At 37.1% G+C, this 27,178-nt stretch overlaps 1 protein-coding gene across 3 annotated transcripts; it reads right to left on the bottom strand.

Annotated features, from left to right (window-relative positions):
* Positions 1-1,770: 1,770 nt before the first annotated feature.
* On the bottom strand, positions 1,771-27,000 carry LOC117415048 (coiled-coil domain-containing protein 186-like). Of its 3 annotated transcripts, none has more exons than XM_059026049.1 (16): positions 26,770-27,000; positions 24,103-24,824; positions 23,073-23,199; positions 22,386-22,514; positions 19,789-20,001; positions 18,321-18,440; positions 16,826-16,930; positions 16,170-16,268; positions 15,894-15,980; positions 14,824-14,966; positions 13,747-14,002; positions 13,334-13,523; positions 11,108-11,188; positions 9,983-10,193; positions 6,645-6,864; positions 1,771-4,669 (listed from the first exon to the last, which is right to left on the bottom strand). In XM_059026049.1, the coding sequence occupies exons 2-16, from the start codon at positions 24,801-24,803 to the stop codon at positions 4,586-4,588; spliced, it is 2,766 nt and encodes a 921-aa protein (XP_058882032.1). In that variant the 5' UTR covers positions 24,804-24,824; positions 26,770-27,000; the 3' UTR covers positions 1,771-4,585. The 3 variants fall into 3 exon arrangements, with proteins under 3 accessions (XP_058882032.1, XP_058882031.1, XP_058882033.1); XM_059026048.1 differs by lacking the exon at positions 26,770-27,000 and adding an exon at positions 24,996-25,016; XM_059026050.1 differs by lacking the exon at positions 26,770-27,000 and adding an exon at positions 24,996-25,016 and having other exon boundaries at positions 9,983-10,151.
* Positions 27,001-27,178: the final 178 nt, after the last annotated feature.

Raw genomic sequence — 27,178 nt, 5'->3', positions numbered from 1 at the left:
TAGAAATATATTTTTTAATAAACCATTTTGAAATCCATATATATTTGTGTCCTCTTTGCAAACTTTGAAGCATTTTACACAGACCTTGCCCAAGTGTCAATAAGATATTTGCAATAAACAACCAATCAGCAAGTCTAAAGGGCAGAGCTGAAGTGAATGAAAGTTGAACGGGTCAGCCCAATCACCGAGTCTGTGTAACTGTAATAGACAAAAGGGCTGACCTATACTTGACCTCAGAAGGAGCACAGCAGGGGAATCGGAATGCCAGCCCAGACGTGACATCAGCAGTGAAACGAGCTGAATGAATCCCTCATCCGTGCCACTCAAGGTGTGATTAAGAGACAGGGAGATGGGGACCTGCTGTGTCTGCTTAAAACACCCGTGCTGAAGGCATTTGAGAAAAGAAAGATGTCTAGATAATGTCTCACAGTAGATGTTACTTTTAAGACAAAACAGTATTACAAATAAAAAAAGGATTCTTATCTGTTCTTGAAATGAATGATTCAAGCCTCTTAATAGTGGTGTGCTTTGGGAGATAGTGCCACCTATTGTACATGTATTGAAATTAAGGACCAGCCTAGATCCTTACTTCTTATTCTCAGGAGCTTATTATTGATGCAGAATTTAACATAATATGTTGTACTGTTTTTATTGGCTTAAAAAAACAAAACTGTTTTATTATCAGAAAGACATACAGTGAGAACTCTTCTGTTGTATAGTACATGGGGTGGACACAAAAAAAAGGAAACACACGCAATATGAAACTCAAATGGCATATAAATATTAACAATTTAAATATATTATTTAAAAAAATTAAATATTAAAGCTAAGTAGCAGTTTTGCCCATTTTAAAACCTACAGTATCGGTACTTTTTAACTGACAATTTCACTCTTATATAACTGTAATTCAAGTGATACAATATATATATATATATATATATATATATATATATATATATATATGGCTTTCTCAGAGACGATAAAACTGAAGTTATATTAAAAATGTAAAAATAAATACAAAATTCAGCCTCTGTCAATACTGTAATGACCTGCCAGCAGCTTTACTGGTCTCTGCTCAGTGGAACAATAACATACAAATAATTTATGTTTGCCGACCCAGCCAGCCAAGACAGGTAATAAAAAAAATATAAAAAAACCCTCATTTTATTGTCCTGATCTTCAGAATACGGTAACAGAATACACAGAGCAGCCGTGAAGGTGGAGTGTTTCGATGGCCACGCAATCAAGATGATATCATCTGGCGTGATTGGATTATATAATTGGAGTATGTTTTATGTATACTTGTATATTGTGCTTTCAGAACATGAATTTTTGAGAAATCTAAATAACTTTTCTTTAATTATTCACTTAAAATGTACAGATTTTAAATAGCAGGCAAAAGGGGAGTTGTATTATATGATCTCATCATTCAGAGAGACTGGATAGAAGATGATTATAAATGGGTAGCACACCACCACATAACAAACATTTGACCTTTTCTGCAAAGGATGACTGACTGGTTCAGCCTCCAACTCCAGGCACCAGGTTGAGCAATGCGGAAAAAAAAAGAAATTAGGGGGAAAAGGTTTTACCGCAAAAATAGTCACTGCCAGTAATTCAAAGTCTTATCATGTGATCTGGCCAGTTTAAGAATTCTTTTTATCATAAGAGTCAAAATCAGATAAACACTCACGGAAAATTATGTCCCTGTACATAATACTGTATTATCTAAAGCCTTCATTCAGAAGGAGGACACTTTGACAGAAAAAATAGCTGCAGATGTTTATTCTCTTTAAATGCCATATATACATAATATATAGAATCATATATCCTTAAAAACGGTTAACCATTTATACATAAACCTGTATCTTCAAAATCCAAAATTACAATTTCATATTTCAATGACCTAAAATAAAACACATCTTCAAATTTAGAAAGGAAACAAGGAAAACAGAGAAAACAGAAATAACCCCGAAACAGGCAAGATTAAAAACATACTTTAAAAAAAATCACAGAATTAGAGACACAAAAACAGTACGTGGTAAACTTTAAGTCAACAATTCTTCATGTTTCATGTTTTTTTTTGCCAGTAGTAAGAGAACTGTGATTTAAAAAGCTTTTGGAAAGGTTTTAATTTCCCATACAGACTAGACCTAGTTGTGGAGTTGTATGTTCTGTGCTCACATAGTATAAAAAGCCATGTAACCACTGCAGTTAATGTATGAATGTACCCATTCCATTTGTGGAATGTCATGCCACACAACACCAGTTTATAAATGTATTAAACAGTGGGGAAGTGTGACATTAACAGGGCATTGCATTCTTCCTCCCCGTGCTAAACAGAGTGGAGTGGATTTGAAAGGAAGGTTAATACCCCCCCCCACCGCACAGCAGCAGGGGTGGCATGCTTCTTATTATATTACTGGTCCTAATGCGAAATCTAAACCTTTTCCACATCACTCGTTTCGTTATGCAGAAACATCAAAATACATTTTCATTTCTGTGCAAACATACATTTATCACAGTTTCACTCAGTTTTTAGTGTAATTAATGGTGCTACTCTACTGGCATGGTATTTGTAAAAAAATAAATAAATAAATAAAAAATAATGTATGTGGCGACTGATGTTATCTGTTACCTAACAGGACCAGCTTTATAGATACTGTTTTGAATATAAGCATTTGCATATCGCCCATAAAGCATATCATTGAATATAGACTAAGAAGACTGCACTAGTCTAAACAATGCACATGTGTTTGGCTTCTTTAATAAAAGTGTGTCTTAAGCATGGTGTGCAGCATCATTTAAGCAGCAGATTTTGGTAGAAATAGTGATGGATACAGTAAGTGGTTGATTAGTCTTGTTAATAATGAACCTAATCATAGATACTGTTTAATGTTCTGCATGCTACTCTGGAATTCTTAAGTTACAACCAGGTGGGTGAATGGATCTGTAGTATCCTAAAAAGACTATCACGTTAAATAATTTATTCACCCCTGAGGTATCTGCACTTCATCTCCAGATTATTAGTGTCTTTGTATTTATATTCATCTGAAAGAAATAACATTTTGCATGCTTTAAGGCGCACATTCCAAGTGCACGATTGCAATTTAACCCCATTTACAATTTCCATTTATTCAACTTCATACTATAGACATTACATTTTTATGTACCCCTTTTAAACACTTAAACATCTATTAAATCAAATTTAGATTTAGGTTAGTTCATGAAATACCATATTATATATATATATATATATATATATATATATATATATATATATATATATTAATTATACACACACACACACACACACACACACACACACACACACACATGAGCTAGTAAAACTCAATACATGGATAGCTTCACTTTTCATTTGAAGGTGAGCTACAATGCCAGACACCTAAAAATTGATGTAAAAAAAAGTTCAGCAAATAGCATAAAACCCAGAGACAACATGAGTGTTGTATAGTAATAATTCATTCACGGTTTCATACAGGAATACCTCCTACTGCACAGTGTAGATCCATAAGCAAGGAGTGAACTTTCTACACTACAGGTAGAATCTGTTGAAAATAAAGAGAATACACTATGCTGAGGAAACTGCCTGATAACAAAAACCAAGAGAAGAAACATACATGTTTTACAGAAAAAAAATCAAGAGCTCAAATCAGACACATTGTAAAAGAATACTGAAGACTACCTTAGATTTTAAATTGCATTGCAAGTACACAGAACAAGAAAACAAGATTACAGTCAGCACACACAGATAGAAGAACAGGGTTACATTCAGAGCTGTTGGAAGTATAGAAACAATGGAAGGTTCGTTGTGCATGTGAGATATTACTTCCAGAAATCCTTCGACAACAATCTTCAGTGTGCTGATTTGGGCTGCAAGTTTATATTTAGTTTTTATACTTTGCATTTCATTCTTCTATTTCAGTGGCAGATAAAACTTTACCCCAATGCTTCTAAGTATTGTTAGAACAGTCATGCCCTATTAACTAAGTACTTAAAAACCAGCATGCAATTTGTAGGTCTAATTAATTTTAAAAACATAAATGCAACTGGGCTCTTAGGAGATGCATTCTTTTGAGGTGGCTTTCTCGTTAAATAAACACAGCTGTTTAAACTCTCACACCGCAGGCAACAAGTTATTTGCTTGTGCTGAAAAGGCGCAAGTGTGATTAAAAAAGGAACAGATTTTTTTTTGAGGATATGTTTTAAAAGCATGATTAAGTGAAATCCAGGAGACAAAAAGCACTCCCTGCATCTGCAGAGAATGATAAAAAACAATCTGGTCCAGAAGGAAATATCTGTTTTGTATTTCGGTTGACAAAAGGAAACTCCAGAGATCTTACTTTTGGTACATTTTAGGATTTACAATTATTCAGGATCAGTTTGATCACACACACACACACACACACTGTGCATTCATGTTGTCACCTGTTCATAACAGTTAAACAGATATTACAGACTTTCCGATGCAGAGAAAACTAAATAATTGGCTGACTGGTGTTGGACATTGTAGAGCATCTCTTCATTTTATTTACATTCCTTGGTTAGCTGAACCTGGACAGATTTATTTCTTCTTTGCCCGCTGCTCCTGTTCATGCTGGAGTTTTATTAGTCTTTCTATCTCTGATCCAAGGGTCTGAAGACTTTCCTAAGAACAGAAAAGAGAACAGTTAAAAAATAAAAACAACAAATACACACATCTTCAATGTCTGTGTGGCAGTGCCTTTTCCTACTGCAAGTGTCCCTTTCACAGTCCTGTGCAGAAATTCAATCAATCATGTTTGCATTAAGCTGGAAGAATTTAAAATTGAACCTTTTCTACAGGATAAAACAAACTTTTAAATGTTGCTGATGAGATTGTGATTTTTCAAAGCATTGACAGTGGAGGTGGGCATTGATAGATCGATGGACCACATTAAACAAAGCTTTGCAATTTTTAAAAATGAATTAAAATATTAAAAATTGCAGACAAGTTGTGCAAACTGTAAAGCACAACTTGAATTTGATCTTATTTTGTACTGATTTTACTGTACTTTAACTGCTCTTCTCTGTAATGTGATACTTTGCTCTGGATAAGGGCGTCTTAAGAAATAAAATAAAAAAATAATAAAAGCACTATACACTTTTAATATGAAAAACACTGCATTTATGAATCAGTCAGAAACATTATCAAACTGATTAGCACGCTGCAGCTGGAACACTTGTATAAATAAAGGACTATTTTCAGCAGCCTTAACAACACACACAAAAAAAAGAATTATTGCATTCCTTTTGGAGATTATTTAGATTTACTGCTTGCTACTTGTTTAGTGTATTTGGACACCATTTTACATTTGCCGCTGTGTGCTTTTAGTGGTAAAATATTTAAAAATAATAAAAAGAGAAGTATTTTAAAATAGACGGCAAATGTTACTAGCACACTTGACATTTATGTTTGACCTACTAGCACAAATTCCAAAGAAACAACAAACACCTTATACCTTTAACAAGCATTTGTCACATGAAGAAACTGACCCAGCGTTACTTACTTGACTTATGACAGCCAATACTATTTTTCTGTTTTAAAAGAACATTTCATTTGAAATGCTTTTGTTTGGATTTTTTAAAAATCCTGCCGACTACAACCTGTGTACCTGCGTGTGTGGCTTAAAATAGTTGTACAGCAATTAATTACGGTGAACCACAATTACAAATTCTTCCCACCCGACATTTAGCAGAACCAGAAACCAGTGCAACGATACCCGACCACACCACGAAAACCAGTCCAACGTTACCCGACCACACATAATGAAAACCAGTCCAACGTTACCCAACCACACAACGAAAACCAGTGCAACGTTACCCGACCACACAACGAAAACCAGTGCAACGTTACCCGACCACACAACGAAAACCAGTGCAACGTTACCCGACCACACAATGAAAACCAGTCCAACGTTACCCAACCACATAACGAAAACTAGTCCAGCGTTACCCGACTACACAACGAAAACCAGTCCAACGTTACCCGACCACATATAATGAAAACCAGTCCAACATTACCCGACCACACGACGAAAACCAGTGCAACGTTACCCGACCACATATAACAAAAACCAGTGCAACGTTACCCGACCACATACAACAAAAACCAGTCCGTTACCCAACCACATATAACGAAAACCAGTGCAATGTTACCCAACCACATATAACGATAACCAGTGCAACGTTACCCGACCACATACAACAAAAACCAGTCCGTTACCCAACCACATATAACGAAAACCAGTGCAACGTTACCCGACCACATATAACAAAAACCAGTGCAACGTTACCCGACCACATACAACAAAAACCAGTCCGTTACCCAACCACATATAACGAAAACCAGTGCAATGTTACCCAACCACATATAACGATAACCAGTGCAACGTTACCCGACCACATACAACAAAAACCAGTCCGTTACCCAACCACATATAACGAAAACCAGTGCAACGTTACCCGACCACATATAACAAAAACCAGTGCAACGTTACCCGACCACATACAACAAAAACCAGTCCGTTACCCAACCACATATAACGAAAACCAGTGCAACGTTACCCAACCACATATAACGATAGTCAAAAACAAGCACTTACCTTCAATGTAATGTTTTTCAGCAGCGTGTCTTCTAACACTGCCTGTAACTTCCTGTTTATTTCCAGAGACAGATCCAGTGTGAGGCCACTGTCTGCTGGATGAGATGTGTAGAGGGAGGCCATGATTCCTCCTCTTCTGCTCAGGTGAGCCTTGTTCAAATCTGAGGCCTCAGTAGACAGTGCGCCAGTCTCCTCCCGTAGAACATAACTCTGGAGAATTCTAAAAAACAGTTCAAGATAACGCATGTCTTTATGGCCTCTTCGTTACTCTCTCCCTTCAGTGAAGTACATGGGTTCCCCACATTCTCCACAAGCACCAAGTAAACACTGAGTTTTCCAGAGTGACATTTAAAACATTAAATTCACTTCTTGCAATTAAAAATACAATACTAATTTGATCTCAGTTTAAAACGCTATCACCAGCGTCAATAGATCAGTTCTGTATAATGAATAATCGATGCCAGATTACACTTTATTCACCTTTGTTTTTAATGTGTGTGCACCGATAACATTCTCAACAAGATGTATTGGATTACATATCCAATATCTTGATGCATTTATCAATATTCCAAAGTGTTTATATCTATACTGACGTATTCTTTCAAAATTCAATATAAAAAACAAATCACAAAACAGCTTAACCTTAGCTGGTACAGAAAAAGGGTAATTGAACATATATTAATATACATGGCTCGCAGCAAGTGCTTTCTCAGTAAGGTTAGTGTGGGTGGTTGTGCATTATGAATGAAGTAGAAGCATCCTAATCCTATAATAAATATATAGCAGCTACCCTTTACACCTTTTGTAGATTTTCCTAGTGGAAAAGCTCTTTATTTAGTGCGAGTTGCCAATGTTAAACAAGGGTGCTGACAACACTGCTAACTCCTGCACTTGCTGTCAGCATCCAAGTACAGTATCAAGAAACCGCGGCTTTGGTACACAAGGAGATGCTCAGGCAACTTGGTCACTGGCGAGATTATTTTTATAAGAAGACATTTTCAAGTGGTAACATTTCCAATGACAAAGAATCAACATCATCAGCTGTGCTGTATCTGGAGTGCAAATTCCCCTTGCCTTACTAAATCACCCTGTAAGAAATTCAATATACCAGGTACTGTGATGTGATGCAATATCAGCAATAGGACTGCATTATCACCTGAAGTGGTTTCCTGAAAACAGAACTCCAGTCGGCATATATATATATATATATATATATATATATATATATATATATATATATATATATATATATATATATATATATATATATATATATATATATATATATATATACACATACACTACCGGTCAAAAGTTTTAGAACACCCCCATTTTTCCAGTTTTTATTGAAATTTAAGCAGTTCAAGTCCAGTGAACAACCTGAAATGGTACAAAGGTAAGTGGTAAACTGCCAGAGGTTAAAACAAAAAGTTTAGGTTACCAAAAACTGAAAAATAACATACATTTCAGAGTTATACAAAAAGGCCTTTTTCAGGGAACAAGTAATGGGTTAACAACTTACAGCTGTTCTGCAGCAATGGAAGTAAATTAAGCCTTGAAAGTTGATGCTAACAATTCCTACAGGTATCCCAACTTTTGTTGATTACTTACAAACCTTCTGTCTGTATAAAAGCAGTGTTGGAACAGACTGTGTTACTACACACTCTTAAGCATTATTTGGACAGTATTGTACTGCAGGAAGTAGTATATTGCTCTCATAATGGCGAGAAAAAGGCAATTAACAAAGGAAGACAGACAGACCATTATAACCCTTAAAAGTGTAGGTCTTTCCTTTAGAGAAATTGCAAAGAAAGCCAAGGTGTCAGTGAGTACAGTTTCCTACACCATCAAAAGGCACTTGGAAACTGGAGGAAACTCTGACAGGAAGAGGTCTGGCAGACCCAAAGCCACAACAGAATCAGAAGACAAGTTTCTGAGAGTCAACAGCTAGGCGGCTCACAGGACAACAGCTTCAAGCACAGCTTAACACTGGTCGAAGTAAGCAAGTCTCAGTTTCAACTGTGAAGAGAAGACTTCGAGCTGCAGGTTTGACAGGTCGAGTGGTAGTAAGAAAGCCATTGCTAAGATGGCAAAATAAGAAAAAGAGGCTTGCCTGGGCCATGAAGCACCGCCAGTGGACTACTGAAGACTGGAAGAAGGTCTAATGGACCGATGAATCAAAATTTGAAATCTTCGGTTCATCACGCCGGGTTTTTGTACGTCGTCGAGTAGGCGAAAGGATGGTTCCTCGGTCTGTGACACCAACTGTCAAACACGGAGGAGGAAGGGTGATGGTCTGGGGCTCTTTTGCTGGATCCTGAGTCGGCAACTTGCACAGAGTGAGTGGCACCCTGAACCAAAACTGCTACCACAGCTTTTTGCAGCGCCATGCAATACCCTCTGGTATACGCCTAGTTGGTCAGGGGTTCATCCTACGCAAGATAATGACCCAAAACATACCTCCAGGCTATGTCAGAACTACCTTAGAAGAAAAGAACAAGACGGTAGGCTTCAAATCATGGAATGGCCAGCAGTGTCTCCAGACTTAAACCCCATCGAGCTGGTTTGGGATGAACTGGTCAGAAGGGTGAAAGCAAAGCAACCTACAAGCGCAACACATTTGTGGGAACTTCTGCAACAGTGTTGGGAAGAACTTTCCGAACAATATTTGATTTCCATTGTAGAAAGAATGCCACGAGTGTGTTCGGCTGTTATATCTGCAAAAGGTGGCTACTTTGATGAGTCAAAAATTTAGATTAAATTTTGTTAAACAAAACGATTCCATGATTTCTTTTTTATCTCCAATTGTTTATTTGTTCTATGCTTTAATTTCAGAGTACATTGAGACATTAAACTGCGTAAATTTCAATAAAAACTGGAAAAATGGAGGTGTTCTAAAACTTTTGACCGGTAGTGTGTATGTATATATGTATATATATATTATATAAAAAAAAGAGGGCATTCGTGTAGAATAATTTGGGCAACTCAAACTTTTTTTTTATAGCAAAAGGTAATTCAATCAACATGCTTATTAAATCCAGAATGATCAAAGCCTGCTTAATACAACATACATAATATTGTATTGTAACGCTTGAAATGTTTTTGCTTACGATTGTAAGTCGCCCTGGATAAGGGCGTCTGCTAAGAAATAAATAATAATAATAATAATAATACTCATTGATGGTTTAGTGTGGCAAGGAAAAAAATCAACAAGGGAACGAGTCCAGACAATCACAAAACAAGTTTTATTTGCGATTAGATATAATGAGAACTTCAGAAGTGTGCTTGTACACCTAGTCCACCTAGTCCTCGGGCCCTGGCATTGCTGTAAAACTTACTTGGTTTTCTTTCTAATTTCCTCCACCAGCTGTTTGATGTGGTCCTCCATAAACTCAATCTTTTCATTCTTTCGTGCGTGGGCTTTCTGTAACCGCACAATCCTCTCGATCAGAACAGCTTTATCTACTTCAGGGAAGCTGTCCACTGCGACCGATGAGCCTGTGTTTTCTGGGGAGCGATCATCATTACTGCTGCGCGCATTTAGAGAGCCTGAGCATTGCAAGCCAAAAAGAAGCATTACTTAATGCATACAAATTGAAAAGCAATTCAGCAGGTCTTTCCACTTTATTCGGTGGTAAACTGGAAACATAGAACAGTAGAGAGTCAATTATTCAAACTAATTGGGACCGATACTAGTTTGCATAATCGATTTGTAGGTAGAACTTTTTGCATTTAACGTTGTTTAAAAACTGGTTACCTTACCTTAAACACCTGAATTAAAGTTTTTTTTTTTACAATTAGTCACCATCACACAGCAAGAGGATTGTTAAGTAGGCAGAGAGAAAACACTAAAAACGATGCTTCCTCCGTGGTGCTCATAAAACAAATAAACACATTACAGTTAATTGAAGGTATATACCGAATGTCTCCTCTGTATCAGTCAATACATTTTTTATTCCTCTCTGCCATGTTGCGCGGAGTAGCTGCAGACAGTGGTTGTTATCATTAAAGCGAATTTCAAATCTCGTGGTTTTAATTTTAGCGGCAGGGGTTGGTTGCCTAGTTACTAAGTGCAGCAGAGTAGTGCACAACAAAACAAGGGGAAATCATGAGTAAAAACAGAATCGGAGTTTCCTTAACACAATCGCGAAATCGGGATTCGGGAGCTGAATTTACCATACGGGATTCCTGGGATTGCAACCACTAAATACACCACACATAATTTATCACGTGATTACAGGTGCGTTCGAGTGATCAAACATCGGATCATTGACTCTCTACTGTATTGGAAATCAGGTTAAAATTGTATTTATTGTTGTAGATAGGATTGTCTATATGCGAGAACATTATTTTTAATAACACAGACATCACTTTCAAATGGAAAGCCAAGGATCTTTACGATTTAAAAGAACAGATTTAAAAGTAAAAACTGGCCTTAAAAGAATATTTTATGTGAGATATACCTGATGAGCTAGAACGACTCCCCATGCTGCTGGCTTCTTTGTCATAGTTGCCATTTTCCATCTGATCAAGCTTTTTTCGTGCTTTAAAAGTTAATGAAAAATATATTAAAACAATTGACAAAATTCAGTAACCAAACAAAATACTAGAACACAATTCAATTGGAATTTGTTACTCACAAAAAAGGTATTAAAACTCATTTTGTTTGACTATTGTATAGTTTGAATTCAACAGCATTAAGTGGGATCATTTAATTTTACTGATGCATCTTGGGTACAGCTTCAGCTATTCATTTTGTCACTTTTTCTTGGTAAGCTTCTTTTAAGTAAGTCATGTCTCACTGTTTTCAGCAGCTACATTGCAATTGTTCTTGAAGCATTATTATTATTATTATTATTATTATTATTATTATTATTATTATTATTATTATTAATTTCTTAGCAGACACCCATATCCAGGGCGAATTACAATGCATTACAAGATATCACATTATTTTTACATACAATTACATTATTTTTACATACAATTACCCATTTATACAGTTGGGTTTTTACTGGAGCAATCTAGGTAAAGTACCTTGCTCAAGGGTACAGCAGCAGTGTCCCCCATCTGGGATTGAACCCACAACCCTCCGGTCAAGAGTCCAGAGTCCTAACCACTACTCCACACTGCTGCCCTCACTGAGCACCACGTGTATGCTAGTAATCTGCAGTATCCCAAGGCAATGCATTGCCAATTCAATGAAATGTAAAGAACATTTTTGTAAGGCATTGGTCAAAAGTTGTGTACTTATTGTTTTACCTTAGAATATAGGAGCCTTGCATAACTAAATTGTAATAAACATACATTTCACACGTGTAAAATGAATTAACTAGAAGATACATTGTGAAGAGAAATTCAAAGAAGGTTCTTGGAATTTAGAATTTAAAAAAGAAAAAATAATTTAAAATAAACCTACAAAAATCTAAATGTCTGTCTGAAAGGGTTAGGGATTAAACACTTTGCTTAGAAATGTATTTCATGATCTACTCTAATTTAACTTCCACAGAAAAAAAGAAGCACTCTGCCAATAAGCTGAATGCTAACTAGCACACTCTACCTATTCTGTATGTATAATTAAATCTATTTGAGAGATGATGAAGAGGCTTTAGAAACCGAGACAGAATAAAAAAGGATTTCCATTTAGTTGCTTCCTGGCAGAATGTACATTCTCCCTGCCTGTGAAGCACAGCAGTTTTTATGAGCTACACACTTTTGCCTTCAACATTAACCCAAATTAAAATATAAAAATCAGATGTACTCCTTTAAAAAAAAATAGTAGTTTTGACATGTATTCGGATACAACAATCAAATGTTCGTATTCGCTACAAATGACAAAAGTACCTTGCACTTATTTAATGTCTCACCAGAACTTGCGCGACAGTTTCAAAGAGAGCTCTGTGTGATACATGAGATATTTAAATCCTTTGCAAATTTCAATGTCTGTGTCTGCCTTTCAGGTACGTGTTGATTCATTGCATCCTGAAACCAACGCCAGCATAAGCACAAGATTTTTTTTCGATTACCGCGCACATTGATTTCATATGCTTATAAAAGTGGGCTTGAATTTTTCGGTGTTTATTTTCCTTTTAGCGGTTTGCCTTTAAGTCTTAAGCCACCACATCCTAATTATGAGAACATTCTGTTAAATTAGTGGGAAAGAACAACACAACATTAAACGGACACATTGGAAGCTACCTGGTTCCCAGGCAAGTGCGAGAACGAAATGCAAGTTAAAAGTAGCATCTGGGGGAAGTGATTAATGTCATGGCTTGCTCTTGTGTTCGAATAATGAAGAAGGTGAAACAGAATCAGCAAGTCAATCAGGACATCAAGGTAAAAAGAAGTGACTTTGTTTAGTAATTAACAGTTGAACTAAGATATTGAATTGGCTCAAAACACGGTCATGTGAACAAAAATCCCTAGTTCAAGCCCTAGTTCTTTCCATTTCAAAATGCTGTATCTGTGTGTTTCTAGTGCTGAATTTTTCAGCAGTTTTTCTGGCACTTACTGTCTTTACAAGTTTAATATCTTTCTGTCATCTAGGGAGGACCTTTTGTGGTCGCTGGTCGCGTTAGACAGGTGGTCGCTTAATACAGTTAAATAAAAGCACAAAAATCCCTTTTTTGATACTGATTTTTGTTGTCTGAATGCTTTTATGAATAATAATAATAAATAAAGACTCTCACCTAGCAGGAGTTGTTTAGTAAGGTCCTTTAGATTTGCCATCTGCTTTCGTTTCTGCGTAGCGAGCTCATCGTTCAGTTCTTCGATACTAGTTTTAAGTCCAGCCATTTCTTTGCTCTGTGATGTTAGCTCACTTTGAAGAGTCTGGACTTCCTCCTGCCTCAACTGTTCCTCTTTCTGTAATCTATTTGTCTGCATTTAAAAAAGAAAACATATATATCATAAAATACAGTACTTGAACATGTATTTGGCAAAAAGAATGGACCAATATAAACTGTAGCCAGCTCACCCCCCACACAGAAAAAAAACCTTCTAGCAGTAACAATCAAACCACACTTTTATCCAAATACAACAACAGATTATAATAAGACCCTCCTTAACAACAGCACTTAGACAGGCTTGGGTATGAACTCACCAGCTCAGCATTGCTGTGGCCCTTCTCTTCTAACTGGGTCTCCATCTCCCTCTCTCTGAAGGTCAGCTGATCCAGCTGAATCTGCAGCGTGTTGGCTTCAGACTGCAGCTGAGCGTTCTTGCTGGTCAGTTTCTCTGTGAAGCCCAGCAGTTCAGACTCTCTTAATCGACTCCCTTCCACGTCTTTCTGTAGGTCTGTGATCAGAGATTCCAGGTTCTCCATCTCCTCTTTCAAGGATACAATGCACTGCTCGTCTCTGTAATAAAATAATACAATACATTACAATTATAATTATGGCAGAGTCAGCATTAGATTACTGGGGTATATTCAATTGATTTGAACAGTGGGGGACCTTAACACTGCTGTCACTTGAATCATTAAAAGGGGACTTTGACAAAACCAACATTTCTATTCGTGTACATGGGTCTCCTGTTCATTTATGTTATTAAAAGCAAGTACAATTACAGGTTAGGTTCTGGTTTAATATTTACATAGCCACTGTACTAATGTTTCTATTGCATGGACTAATCATATTTAAATACGCTGTGCAGGTGGCTTTCAGCAAACATTTTCAATTCATCTAACAAAGAATGCAAACAAAAAGTGCAAAATGTGATTCAGAACTAGAAAGTGAAGTCAAACTAGCCTGTATTAATAGGATTGGTTAAGCTGTCAGTGTATCTGTGTGCTTTAATAAAATATGGATACCTGGACAAAAAAAAACAAAACAAAAAAATCTGGTTGTTACAGTTAACCTGCAGTAAAACATGTTGGTCCCCTTGAAGACCAATTTTTTAAATTTTACTAGGAGTGGAGTAATGAAATCAGTTAATAAAGTTCAGACACATCATTTTGCATGGTTTTTATCAAAGCTGCTATGAAACATGAAATTGCATCACGCAAATGACAATCCATTGTCTAATATATATATATATATAAGCTGTATAAAAGGTGATATATTTATATCATATTTTTGCTGTGTACAACATTTTTTTAATTCAAATTCAATTTTTGAATGTTTGTTTCAAAATCATTTTTGTAACCCAATACACGTTTTATAATCTCGGACGACCTTACCTTTGATGCTGGTCTTCCAATCTCTGTACAACTTTAACTTGATCCAGTAGCTTCTGAAGTTCAGATTTCTGTCTGTTGATTATCTCTCTGTATTTTGATAATTCATCCTCTGTTCTTAACCTTTCATCCTCCAGGCACTTCACCTGTAAGACAGAGAAACTCATTCAGGAAACTGACAAAAGGCCAAATATAGGGCTGATAAAGAGGCAAGCCATTCCAAACATGTGAAAGAAAACATTTTACTCTCCTACCATGAAAAGCATGGTAGGATCTTTTCCCACAGTGGACGCATTGCCTCAGAGCAGCAGTACTTAAAAGAACAGGCAGCTTTGAGCACACATGAATGCAAACCATTCTCTCATGGGAACCATCCATGATATTACGTCCCGTGTAGTAAACTTAAAAGACAATTACCACTACTAATAAACACTTTTTACCCTACAGTTTCAATGTGATGGTGGAATGCAAATGCTATTTTATTCAAGCAACATGTCTCATGATAATAATGAAAAAAAAAAAGCCTGACATCTGGCTGTTTTATTTAGTTTCTTATTTTTGCCATACATTTTGGAGAACAATACACTAATGATGTTGTCTCATTATACAGTATAACAACAAACTTTATAATTACAGTGACACCAACAATGACATTCAGTCCCATACTGCACCTCGCCCTCATTACATGCACAGCATGCTCTGGTATATTGTTATCTCGTATTGTACGATACCTTAATTCCCTATTGAAGTGGTTGTCAGAAGGCAGCACTTCTACAGATTAGTGACAAGGTTCTTAGCAAAACTGCTTCAACATGAAATGGTGCGATTTGTGTCAACGTCCTAAGAACTGACTTCCCACCAGACTCACTACAACATCAGCCAGAAGTTTGTATCCTAAGACCCTAGGACTGCGAGAAGAAAGACAAACAGACTTCCAGCTGATGTCTGATGGAGTTTGTCTGCATCAACAGAACTTGACTGTTCAAAGGAAGCCCACTTTATATCTTAATTATCTTGTGTGTCTGAACTCTTTTTGAAGTTTGTGTAAGGCTGCAGTTCTCTGGGAGACTCACCTTAGTTCTCAAAGTATGCAGTTCATCCATCCCTTGTTTAAAGGTTCTCTTCAGATCATCAAGCTCTTTGGTTTTAACGTGGTGTATCTAGACACATAAGAAAAGCCAGGAATTAAACCATTTACCTGCTAGCCTTTAATTTAAAAAAAAAACATGCAAATGCCCATTTTGCTCTATTACTGATTTCTTTTTTGGATTCCTCTAAAAAGATATATAGCAGACACTTCAAAGACACACATGCAAACATGTGACACAGTGTAGCGACATATTATTTACCTCTAACTGGTTTGTTCTTTCCTGCTTTTGCTTCTCCAGCTCTCCCTTGGTCTCTCGAAGCTTTGCATCAAGCTCATTAGATTTAATTTCTTCAGATTCCTGGCAGAATTTTAAAAAAAGAGAACAGTACTTTTAAAACTCCTGGTCAATGGAAACTCACAGGGGCTTATGCAGATCAAAACGTCTCAGTCATAAAAAACTCATTACACATGGACGTGTATCCATGTACTGAATTCAACATGGCAATTTGAGGGAGTTTACAACAATTGAGGATTTGTACACCGAGGTCTACATCATAGAAACGGTTTTAACACCTCTAGGATGATTTGAACACCCTTTTGCAACTTCCAAAAAGAAGTTTAAGCACAGATTCTGAGAAAAGCTGTAAACTGATCTACACTGCCACCTGGTGGCTCATCATCAACATCCCAATTTATACCCACAGTTCACAATGCTATACATACACCAGGACAATACATACATCCTCCCTAAACGTAGAAACAGTGAGGTTCTTCTGGGACTCATTTGTACAGATTATCTTTTAAAACAAGCAGTTGCTGTGGACATAGCCCCACTATTGCTGTAACTTTGTGTAAAATAATGAGCCTGAAAAGTTATCATCTCAAACCCTCCTTTGTTTTCTGGGTAGTACTAACCTGATATGTTTTAATCATCTCCTGGCAATTTTTCCTTATCTGCTCAGCCTCTTCTTTAGCTTGAGTTAGTTTGCTGGTAGTATCTCGGAGTCTTTCCTTGGTTTCCTTGAGTAGAATAAAAAATAGCTTTATCATGTGCCCAAGGTGTAAATCAGAATCATACCTCTTTTTGCACAAGCCACTTGACCATGACATTTCAATCTGCTTTCTCTGCCAAAAAAATCTAAACCTCACACCATGTGCTCCCCCCCCCCCAAAAAAAAAACAAAAAGTCTTTACTGCTGTTGCATGTACTGTGTACTAGGTTTGGTTTGGAAATGTAACAGCTTAATTTAAATAGTTTTTCATACAACCATTCACCTGCACACACTAAAGCTTCTGTTTTCCTCACATGAAAAACTGCATCACTATATGCACTGGGAAGTAGATTCAGTCATTAAAACCACCAATATTTCCCTGTTGTTCCAGGATATTCAGTCAAACTGCAACACATGATAGAAGGATCACTGCAAGACATGCATGAACACTCTATACTCCCTTCATTTAACACAAGATATATACATCGCAGCTGGGAACTTTGACTAGATGCTTCCATAGAAGATGGAAATTATGTGGGTGCTATATATATCATGTGAGTGCTATATATATATATCATGTGGGTGCTATATATATATATCATGTGGGCGCTATATATATATCATGTGGGTGCTATATATATATCATGCGGGTGCTATATATATCATGTGAGTGCTATATATATATATCATGTGGGTGCTATATATATATATATCATGTGGGCGCTATATATATATCATGTGGGTGCTATATATATCATGTGAGTGCTATATATATATATCATGTGGGTGCTATATATATATATATCATGTGGGCGCTATATATATATCATGTGGGTGCTATATATATCATGTGAGTGCTATATATATATATCATGTGGGTGCTATATATATATATCATGTGGGCGCTATATATATATCATGTGGGTGCTATATATATCATGTGGGTGCTATATATATCATGTGGGTGCTATATATATATCATGTGGGTGCTATATATATATCATGTGGGTGCTATATATATATCATGTGGGCGCTATATATATTATGTGGGTGCTATATATATCATGTGGGTGCTATATATATATCATGTGGGTGCTATATATATCATGTGGGTGCTATATATATATCATGTGGGTGCTATATATATATCATGTGGGTGCTATATATATATCATGTGGGTGCTATATATATATCATGTGGGTGCTATATATATATCATGTGGGTGCTATATATATCATGTGGGTGCTATATTTCTTCACTGAATTTGCCCCTAGGTGGGTTTCCTGATCATAGGGAAGTAGGCTAGTCATTGTCCCTTATTGGTTCGCTATACCTTTGGATTTCAAAGAATGCATTTTAAGAATAACATCAATTAAATACATCCCTACGTGTGTTCAGGATGCGTTATCAGTACTAACCTTGTGTGCATCTGATTCGGTTTTTAACTTGTTTTGGGCCCATTTCACCTTGATCACGTGGGAATTGACTTCTTCTTTTAGTTTTTCAATCTCCCGGCTCAGTCTGGCAGCTTCTCCTTCCTATAAAAGGAAAGAGCATCAGCTATATCGTCTTCTACAGCGTTAAGGTCTTGGCTATGCATGGTACTAAACCAAAGGATTTCTACGTTAACAGAACTGAATTATCCAAATTATCCGCAGACTATTCATTCTGGATAAATTTGTGATTTCTAACTTGAATGGCTGCTAATTATGCACATGTCGTGTACACTACGCAGTAACTGTTTTTCCATCACTAAAATGTATGGCATGTAGTTTGTAGAAAACAGATGTGGATATAAAAGGATTTATACCCTCTGTGACATGACCTGGATTATAACAGTCCCAGAAGTACGTTTTAAATCATACTTTCATAAGGGGTTCTCAAGATATTGTATTTAAAACTGTTCACTATATGTACGGGCAACTCCATTATTTACCAATCAGCAGGCATATTAAATGTTAACCTATTGAGTGTGGTTCGTGGGGCGGGAGCTAGGCTCCTCCCTATCCTTTTATCTCCGATCAATCAAATCTACTGCCTATTTAAACCATTTGTCAACCCTATACCTTCATCTTGTGTTTTTTCATTTCCTCCTCCTCTATAACTCAACCGCACTTCCCCCGATAATTGTGCAAGCTACGCTTCCTTTACCTACACAAGGGTCCACCGGCCAAACCCAACCTTTTAGCATCTCATGCACTCCCCTCGCAATCTGAGGGTCTAAGCTTATTCTAGCCAACCTTGCAGAAGGAGCTCTTCCTTCGTAACACGAGGCAATCTTCTTATTTCAGGTTCTCTGGGGATGCCTCTCTGCCCCAGCTTTGGAAGTCTATAATTCACCTCATAGAGGGCAGCTCTCAACGAGCCAGAGATCCACTTCCTTTCAGATTCTCAAGCCTCTATTTATGTGCAGGGGGACCCCTCTTTCGTATGTCAGATCTCCCAAACGGCGGGGACCTGTCCTGTGTGTTGGGTCCCCCCCTTCTATGTATTGGGCCTTCGAAACGGCGGGGCCCTCTTAGATGTTTTCGATCTTTACTAACTCTATGTCCCTCACGGTGCATGGTCCCCACCCTTGGTGTCAGCCACATCACGACGCAGCCCTCTCATAATCTGTGGCGGTGACCTCACCACAACGCGGACCTCGTCCTACCGAGGGCTTGGTCCTAACGGTGGACAGCTCTGAGAAATCAGGCGACATCACTACAGGTAGCCTGACTCCTGCCCCGTGAATCTTCATATATAACATATCCATGGCTAATGCCCTGCCCAAGTCAGTTTACCAGCTATACCAGGGATGGAGGTTTTACTTTGAGTTAAGTGACATTATTCAGGAAACAGCTGAGTAAACCTCAAGCAGATACAAGTTTAAAACTAATAAATAACCTTTGTCTCATAGAGCTGCTGCAGCCTCCCCTTCTCTTGAGCGAGCTGTTTGGCTCTGTTGGAGTGTTTCTCCATTTCTTTGTTTGCTTCTCGAAACTTCTTCTCCAGCACTTCCTTCTCTCTCCGAAGGTCGAGAGCCTCCTTCTCTCCCCGGACATACTTCATCACCATGGACTCTTTCTCCTGACGTGCCTCCTCACACTTCCTGTGAGCCTAGAAGCAAGCAAACATACCGTACAATCCACATTTCAGGCTCCGCTTATTTTTTTATGGTCCCATTTAATTTGTATTCATAAAATAAAAGAGAAAGACCAGCAGTTAGCACTCTCGTCCAAATCAAACTGTTCTGCTAAATGATGCGCGCAGACATTTAACAGCAAACTGAAAGATGTAGCACAATGAGAACAAAATGGATTTCTATTACATTTCTAAAAATGAACATGCATCTTGCTAATTTATTATCTATCTATCTATCTATATATATATATATATATATATATATATATATATAAATGCCTTAACTAATTTCAACCCAGATGAGACAGCAGGGTCTTATGTCTTATTTGTGGAATATGTACAGTAAATGCTTTAATAAATAAGCTATTTTTTTAAAAGTGGAAGATGACACCAAGAAATGAGAAATAACTGAGTGAATAGTCGGGGCTTGCACTGTAAGGGTGGGAACTATTCAGACAACACGCTGATGACGTACAGTATGGAGCAGCAGGATTTGTTTTCGATTTGTTTTTTTAAACCGTTGGCTACAGCTGTCTAGTTACAGTAGGAGTTGCCCTTTTCCTTTACTGTGGTGCACCAGCTAGACAATGGCTGATATCATTATTAAGCAATTTCATTCAGCTCAATTCCTTCATTTCACTTTATTCACTCTGTTCATATTCTATCTTGCACTCAATAGATAAAAGTTATTGCACCATCCAGTGAAAATAACAAAAATGAAGAATTGATTCTGAAGAATGTCTACACTGAAAATATAGGTCACTTTATTTTAAGTCAAGATTGAAAACCTATTTTTATGATCTACCGTTTCCATTTTAATCTGACTTTTTTTACTGTTCATATATTATATATATATATATATATATATATATATATATATATATATATATATATATATATATACATACACAGTACTGTGCAAAAGTTTTAGGCAGGTGTGAAAAAATGCTGTAAAGTAAGAATGCTTTCAAAAATAGACATGTTAATAGTTATCAATTAACAAAATGCAAAGTGAGTGAACAGAAGAAAAATCTACATCAAATCAATATTTGGTGTGACCACCCTTTGCCTTCAAAACAGCATCAATTCTTCTAGGTACACTTTCTATTTTTGAAAGCATTCTTACTTTACAGCATTTTTTCACACCTGCCTAAAACTTTTGCACAGTACTGTATATCTACTAGAGTTGTATTACTTTATGTTTTTTGCAGTTTTATTGTTGATGTTTTGAACTCTTGTTTTCTGTTAAGCACCTTGAGAACTCTGCTGTGAAAAGAGCTATACAAGTAAAGTTTGATTTGATATACTGTAACACGCACAGAGGATATACTGTAACACGCACAGAGGATATACTGTAACACGCACAGAGTATGGAATGACAATGCATAGTTTATTCTACATTGGGATTCTGAAGATATATGGAAAATACAAGGAACAAGTTTCTTTCTTCAATCAGTTTAGTTCTGCAACAAGAAAGCTGCATAAGCTACACCACTATTGTTGCAGAAGAAGCTGATAGGTCCATGGTTATGAAAAGGTACTTTGTTATTCCCTGTCTAGAACAATGGTTAGCTGCAGCGTGAAACTAACAGAATAGGGAGAATAGACAATTCATAGTAAAACATGTACTGCAACTTGATTTCCTTACCAGACATCTGAACTAAACGGAAAACAAAACAGAACAATGGAAACTTTTGCTGCCAAAAGCTGGACATATGCAAATACAGTTAACACAGACACATGAAGGTAAAGAAAGTTCTGGTATTTTTAGGCCCAGTGTAAAAGGTTTTACTTTAATTCCACTTCTACAATGATTTTTCAGCTGATCAAATCTAAACTTGAGAAAGGATTTGCTGTGTCAGTGAGAATTCATTTTAGATTCCAGGTAAAGGCAATGTACGACTCATCACTAGGATAAACACTTGGTTGGGTTTATTTCCTTGTGTACTAAACCAGTCCTAAAGCTATTACCTAAATCATGGAGTGTCACACCTATATTCTCATGTACATTTGTAAACTTTGATAAAAAGGTTTCATTGTGGTGTCCTTTGTAATACAATAAAATAATAAACCGGTCTGAGGAAATTGAACCAAAGTAACAAGCATGTTAGTTTTTGAACAAAATTCGTTTTTGCATGTTATTTTTCATTCTATGCATGTTATGTAATCATTTGTTGTTTTATTATAAAGCTGAATTTCTCATTTAAATTTACATCTTTCAATAGAACAATTAGAAATTATAGATATCACGTTCTTTGTAGTTTTTTTCTTTTTTAACTGCCCAAAGACTTTTGTCTATGACTGTATATACCCTAACTCTGAGCTCTAGGACATGGAAACCTGCAGTTTTGTATACTTACTTGGTCGAGCCTGAAGGCCATCTCTCTTTGTACCTGATGAATTGCATTCTTGGCAGCTGCATCTTGGGAAACCAGTTTGTCCTTTGAAGCTTTCAGTTCTTTTGTGAGCTCCTCCACTCTAGCCTCTGTCTGTAAAGAAAAAAGTAATGCATATAGTTCCATGTGAAAATATATATAAGATACTGTGCTCTCCCTTTATAATGTACGTAAGAAACTGTGCCATTTGTATTGCGCCTTATAATGAGAGTGCAAGGGCTAGCGTAATGGCATTGGAGGCAATTGGGAGCCATTTCCATACTGTCTTATAACCGGTTCCACAGTATAAAGGGACGCCTTATAACGAGGAAGCACTGTAAAAGCAAGATTTTCCTGACTACACAATTTTTATATACTGCATGTCTGCTGTTTTTTTTTATTCCAGCCTTGTGAAAGGCATTGCTAGGCATGATGGAATATGAAGTATACACGCAGTGGATTAGCTGGTGGGTCTGAGGTGTATGTTTTAAGATTACCATATACCGATTTACAACATGACTTTTCAAGCTGCAACACCTGTGTGCTTTTCAATTTTGTTAATAAACAATTGGCTCACTAAATGGCATTGGAGGCAATTGGAAGCCATCTCCATGTCTTAAGAATGTATGTATTGTCTGTTTAAATCGGTAACATATTTACAAATGAACTTACCTTTTTAATGGAACCAATGTGCTGTTTTTCAGTCTCAAAGCGCTTTTTCAGCTCTTCTTTCATGTTGTCTTTTTCTGAACAGATTGCTAAAATAAGATCCTGGTGCTTTTTATTGTCATCTAGCAACCTGGAACAGAAATAGACTAGTGTAAACAGTAATATAATATAGGCTGTCCCAAAGTCAGGTATCATAGGCGTAATTGTTAAGATAAGCTGTCTCGCAAGTTCACATTTTCAGGTACGAAATGTCTTTAAAAACAGACAAACAAATTCAGATTAAAACATTTGTTAAATTAATTAGCCTGGCACTTAGAACAATTTCATTTTCCTGGCCTTACATTCAAATAAATATTATATTTTGTGATCCTTTTAAGCTTTGTACATATTTGGCCAGGTCTGAGGGCACAGAGCTGTAACTTGTAAATAAGAACATTTAGTTACACCACAAATGAGTGGTTTTAGAAATATTTCTCCTGAAGATAGTTTCTGTAAAATGTTATCCTATAAAAAAAAAGAAGGTGATCCCTCACATTAATTTATTTTGCTTCATGACAAAATATATAACAACCTTCTGCTGCAAGTAGTAGCAAACACCTATCTTTTTGATTACGAAGGTTGGCAAGAAGGTTTCAAGAGGAAAAAGCTTACATTTCTACTGTATGAATAAAGATATGCATATGTAAAGAAATGTGGCTGACAGAGGAGATAATGCAAAACTATTGAGGAATGTACAGTATTAAACAGATGCCATATTACGCTACAGAATTGAACATTACATTAGTTAGTGTACACCTTGTTCAATGCAGCATTAAAAAAAAAAACAACAAACATTTGCCTGTACATTTGCACAGGTTTTCTGTTATGCAGCTAATCAAAGGTTTTGCAACAAGTACAGAAGGTATTTACTGTACAGTATGCAAATTATATTCTTAACACAGTACCTTTGCAATGGTTTCTAAAAATAGTTATTGAAATGTAACAAAAATGTATAACAAGTGCACACAACTTAAGACTAACTTAAACCACTTACCTTCTGATTGTCTTTTCTTGTTGCAAGTATTTATTCTGTACACATTTGTCAAACATAACTAGACAGTCTTGATTCGTTTTTATCCCATTAGGAAAAGTACGTTCAGTTGTAAGTTGACAAGAAAGCAATTCGGATTCAATTTCATCTAACAAGGACTCTTGTGATAATGAACGCTGGATTTCAGAAATAAGCTTCTTGCTAAAGTCTGTGTCATAAGGACTTGTTGAGTTAAAGTTCTCAGAAGTCTGTGATACTGGCTCTGCATTGTTTATGGTGTCACCTTCTTCCAGCAATTGTGTTGCAGACTGTCTTGTAGACCCAATGGAAGTTTCCACCTTTGCAATTCCATCCCCACCTGCCAAGTTGTCCACGAATGGGGCCTCCTCCTCCTGAGCAGAATCTGGGTAACACAGTTCTCCACTTCCACCATGATCTGGTGTGAAGACTTGATCTTCCACGGCACAGCTTTCTGTGCAATCTGCAAGGCAAGGCTCTGTAACGGGACTGTCAGCCTTGTCCACTGGACAGTCCTCTTGGGGGTCAGTACAAGTGCTTTCAGCTCTGCTGGTTTCTTCCGAATCCTCAGGAGTCTTTCTGCTCACAGTACTGTCACGGTCGGGTGTTCCTGAACTCTCCTGGTTAGTTTTTGGCAGCTCCTCACTGGCGGTCATGTCCTGTGCTTCTGGTGGAGTCTGATCCATCCTTTCCCTTTTACTTACAGCCTGCACAGAAGCAAAAACAAGAACAAGAAAACAATGTTGTGTTTTGTAAAGAAGTAGGTGGTTTCTTTTTTTTTAGCTTAAAAGAGTGATAAAAGTGTCTTTAAAAACGACCCCCCCCTATACTGTATCTGTATACCACACTTACTGTACATTTCTGAATGGTGAACATACCATAGGTCATAGTGATCTTCGGCTTCATGATACTGATTCTATATTTACAGCAAATTGTGTTTTAGTGTTCGCCCCTGGGTGAGAGGTGTAAAAGCCACTTTTCAGTTGTTGAGTACATTCCAGCAGGTTAGGTGTGGCATGACTCAGTTCAATTGTTTGGCTATACTGTAGAACAGTGATAAATATTCCAAATAGGCTGGGAAACAGGGCAGGGAGCTGGGGGGGGGGTAACAGGGTGGGGAGTCATTCTATTTTAACCATTAAAACACTCACAGTATTGGCAAACATATTCTTAAACTCATCAAGAACAGAGGGAGGAAGAATGTGCCCAGCTCAGGAACTGTACAGTGGAATGTTAAGGTGAGGCTCTCATTGAAGCCTCACCTTACTAATGCTAGAGTCTGATAACCCCTCGCCACAACTTTTTATTTACATTTTTAGAAATGTGAACTCTATTGGAGAAGTTGCCTTGCCAAAACTTATATATAATGCCATGTTTCCACCAGCACTCGGAGCATGGTGAAAGTGATCTAATATCAGCTCTGCTGGTCTCCATCAGAAACAGTTTGAGATCAAATGATTGTGGACTGGCAGAACTTGATCTCTCCAACTCACACTGATGGAGGGTGTTACTAATGAACGTTTATGCAAAGGGCAAGAGGTGGGTTTTAAATTTTGGACTGCTAAAAAAAAAAAATAATTGTCATGGATTCTGTCCTGCAGGTAATACTGCCATCACTGGACAAACTAGATGTCAGAAAATAGGGACAGAACCCTGTTAAAAAATAAATAACATCCCTCACGAAGCTGCAGATCATGTACAGTATAGTTCAATTGTTTTTAAAATACCACAAAAACCTTTTGTGTTGAACTTTGAAACCAAGTAGCCTTCAGATACAGTAGTACTGTAAGTACTGGACTTTGAGCAGTGACACCATCCTGAGGCCTTGCTTATAGGGCTTACATTAAAATTACAAAACACTGAAAGGCAGTGGGCCATTGGGTTTTTATAACTGCAATTTTGTATATAGTAGCTAACTCTTTATTTGGAGATAATAAAACAAAGACCTGTTTAAATCGACCTGCTTCAAACTACCCTGGGTCCTGTCTGTACTTACTTACCACACAAGTGTTTCGTAAATAATGCGCTTTACCCCATTCACTTTTATTCAGTATATGATTATTTCATCGTTATTGATATCTATTTCCTCTGCCTGCCTACTGCACTGGACTGGACTGTATTGTAGGTACACAGAGAGATACAACACAGGCACCAACCAAGTGACCATCCCCTTTTTGACTTGACTCGGTTTGTACAGCACTGGTAGTACAAAAATAAACATGAGTACAAAGTTAAACCCTGGTAGATTTCTTCACAATTTTGAGCATGAAGTAATACTGTAAGGACTTACACCTACAGAAACAGATCAACACAAGACTGTGTGAAACTCCCAATAAAAAAGAAGCCGGGAAATAGTCATACGTGTAACGCATTGTCAGTACTGACTTAATAGACTTCGAATGATTATAAGAGACTGGTAATTAAAACCACGCACATAAATGAACTGGGTTTCAGATTCACATTTTAAGATAAAAACAGCTTCGTGCATCCACGTCACAGGACATAACATAAACAAGGACGCACACACCTTCCGCACAGTGTCATCAAAGCCAGCTGCATTTTCATTTTTTGCCCCACAAACGATACATCGAATGGTACAGCATTTCGCACAACACACACATTAAATAAAAGCAAGGTGTTACTTGAGCTCACCTGGGTACTGCTCCTTCTTCTTTATGTGGTTTTGTTAATTATTCAAATGCAGGGGGTCATTTTTTTGCATCTACCGAGCCACTCGTAGATGACACACCAATAAAAATGGCCACAGTAGTGGAAGCAGCTGGTGGATATTCAGCCTATAGGAACGCAGCGTTAGTTTGATGTCATACAGCACATCCTTAAAGGGCAAGGCAGCAATATTGTATATTGCGGTCACCTGCACACCTGCAGGCGCTTGCTACGAGTGTATTTATCGACGGTGACACCTGGCTAGTAGACCTTTTAAGGTCAAGCTTTCTCGTTTTCAGCACAACCCAAAATATGTTTAGTCCATCCAAATATTTTATTAATTAATTTACAAAGGGATTGTGTATCGGTACAGCATATTAATAATTATATTTAA

The sequence above is a fragment of the Acipenser ruthenus genome, chromosome 7 (genome assembly GCF_902713425.1).
Source record: "Acipenser ruthenus chromosome 7, fAciRut3.2 maternal haplotype, whole genome shotgun sequence".
NCBI classification, from domain to species: domain Eukaryota; kingdom Metazoa; phylum Chordata; class Actinopteri; order Acipenseriformes; family Acipenseridae; genus Acipenser; species Acipenser ruthenus.
Note: the sequence above shows the minus strand (reverse complement) of the source record. Positions and strands in the feature narration are given on the sequence as shown.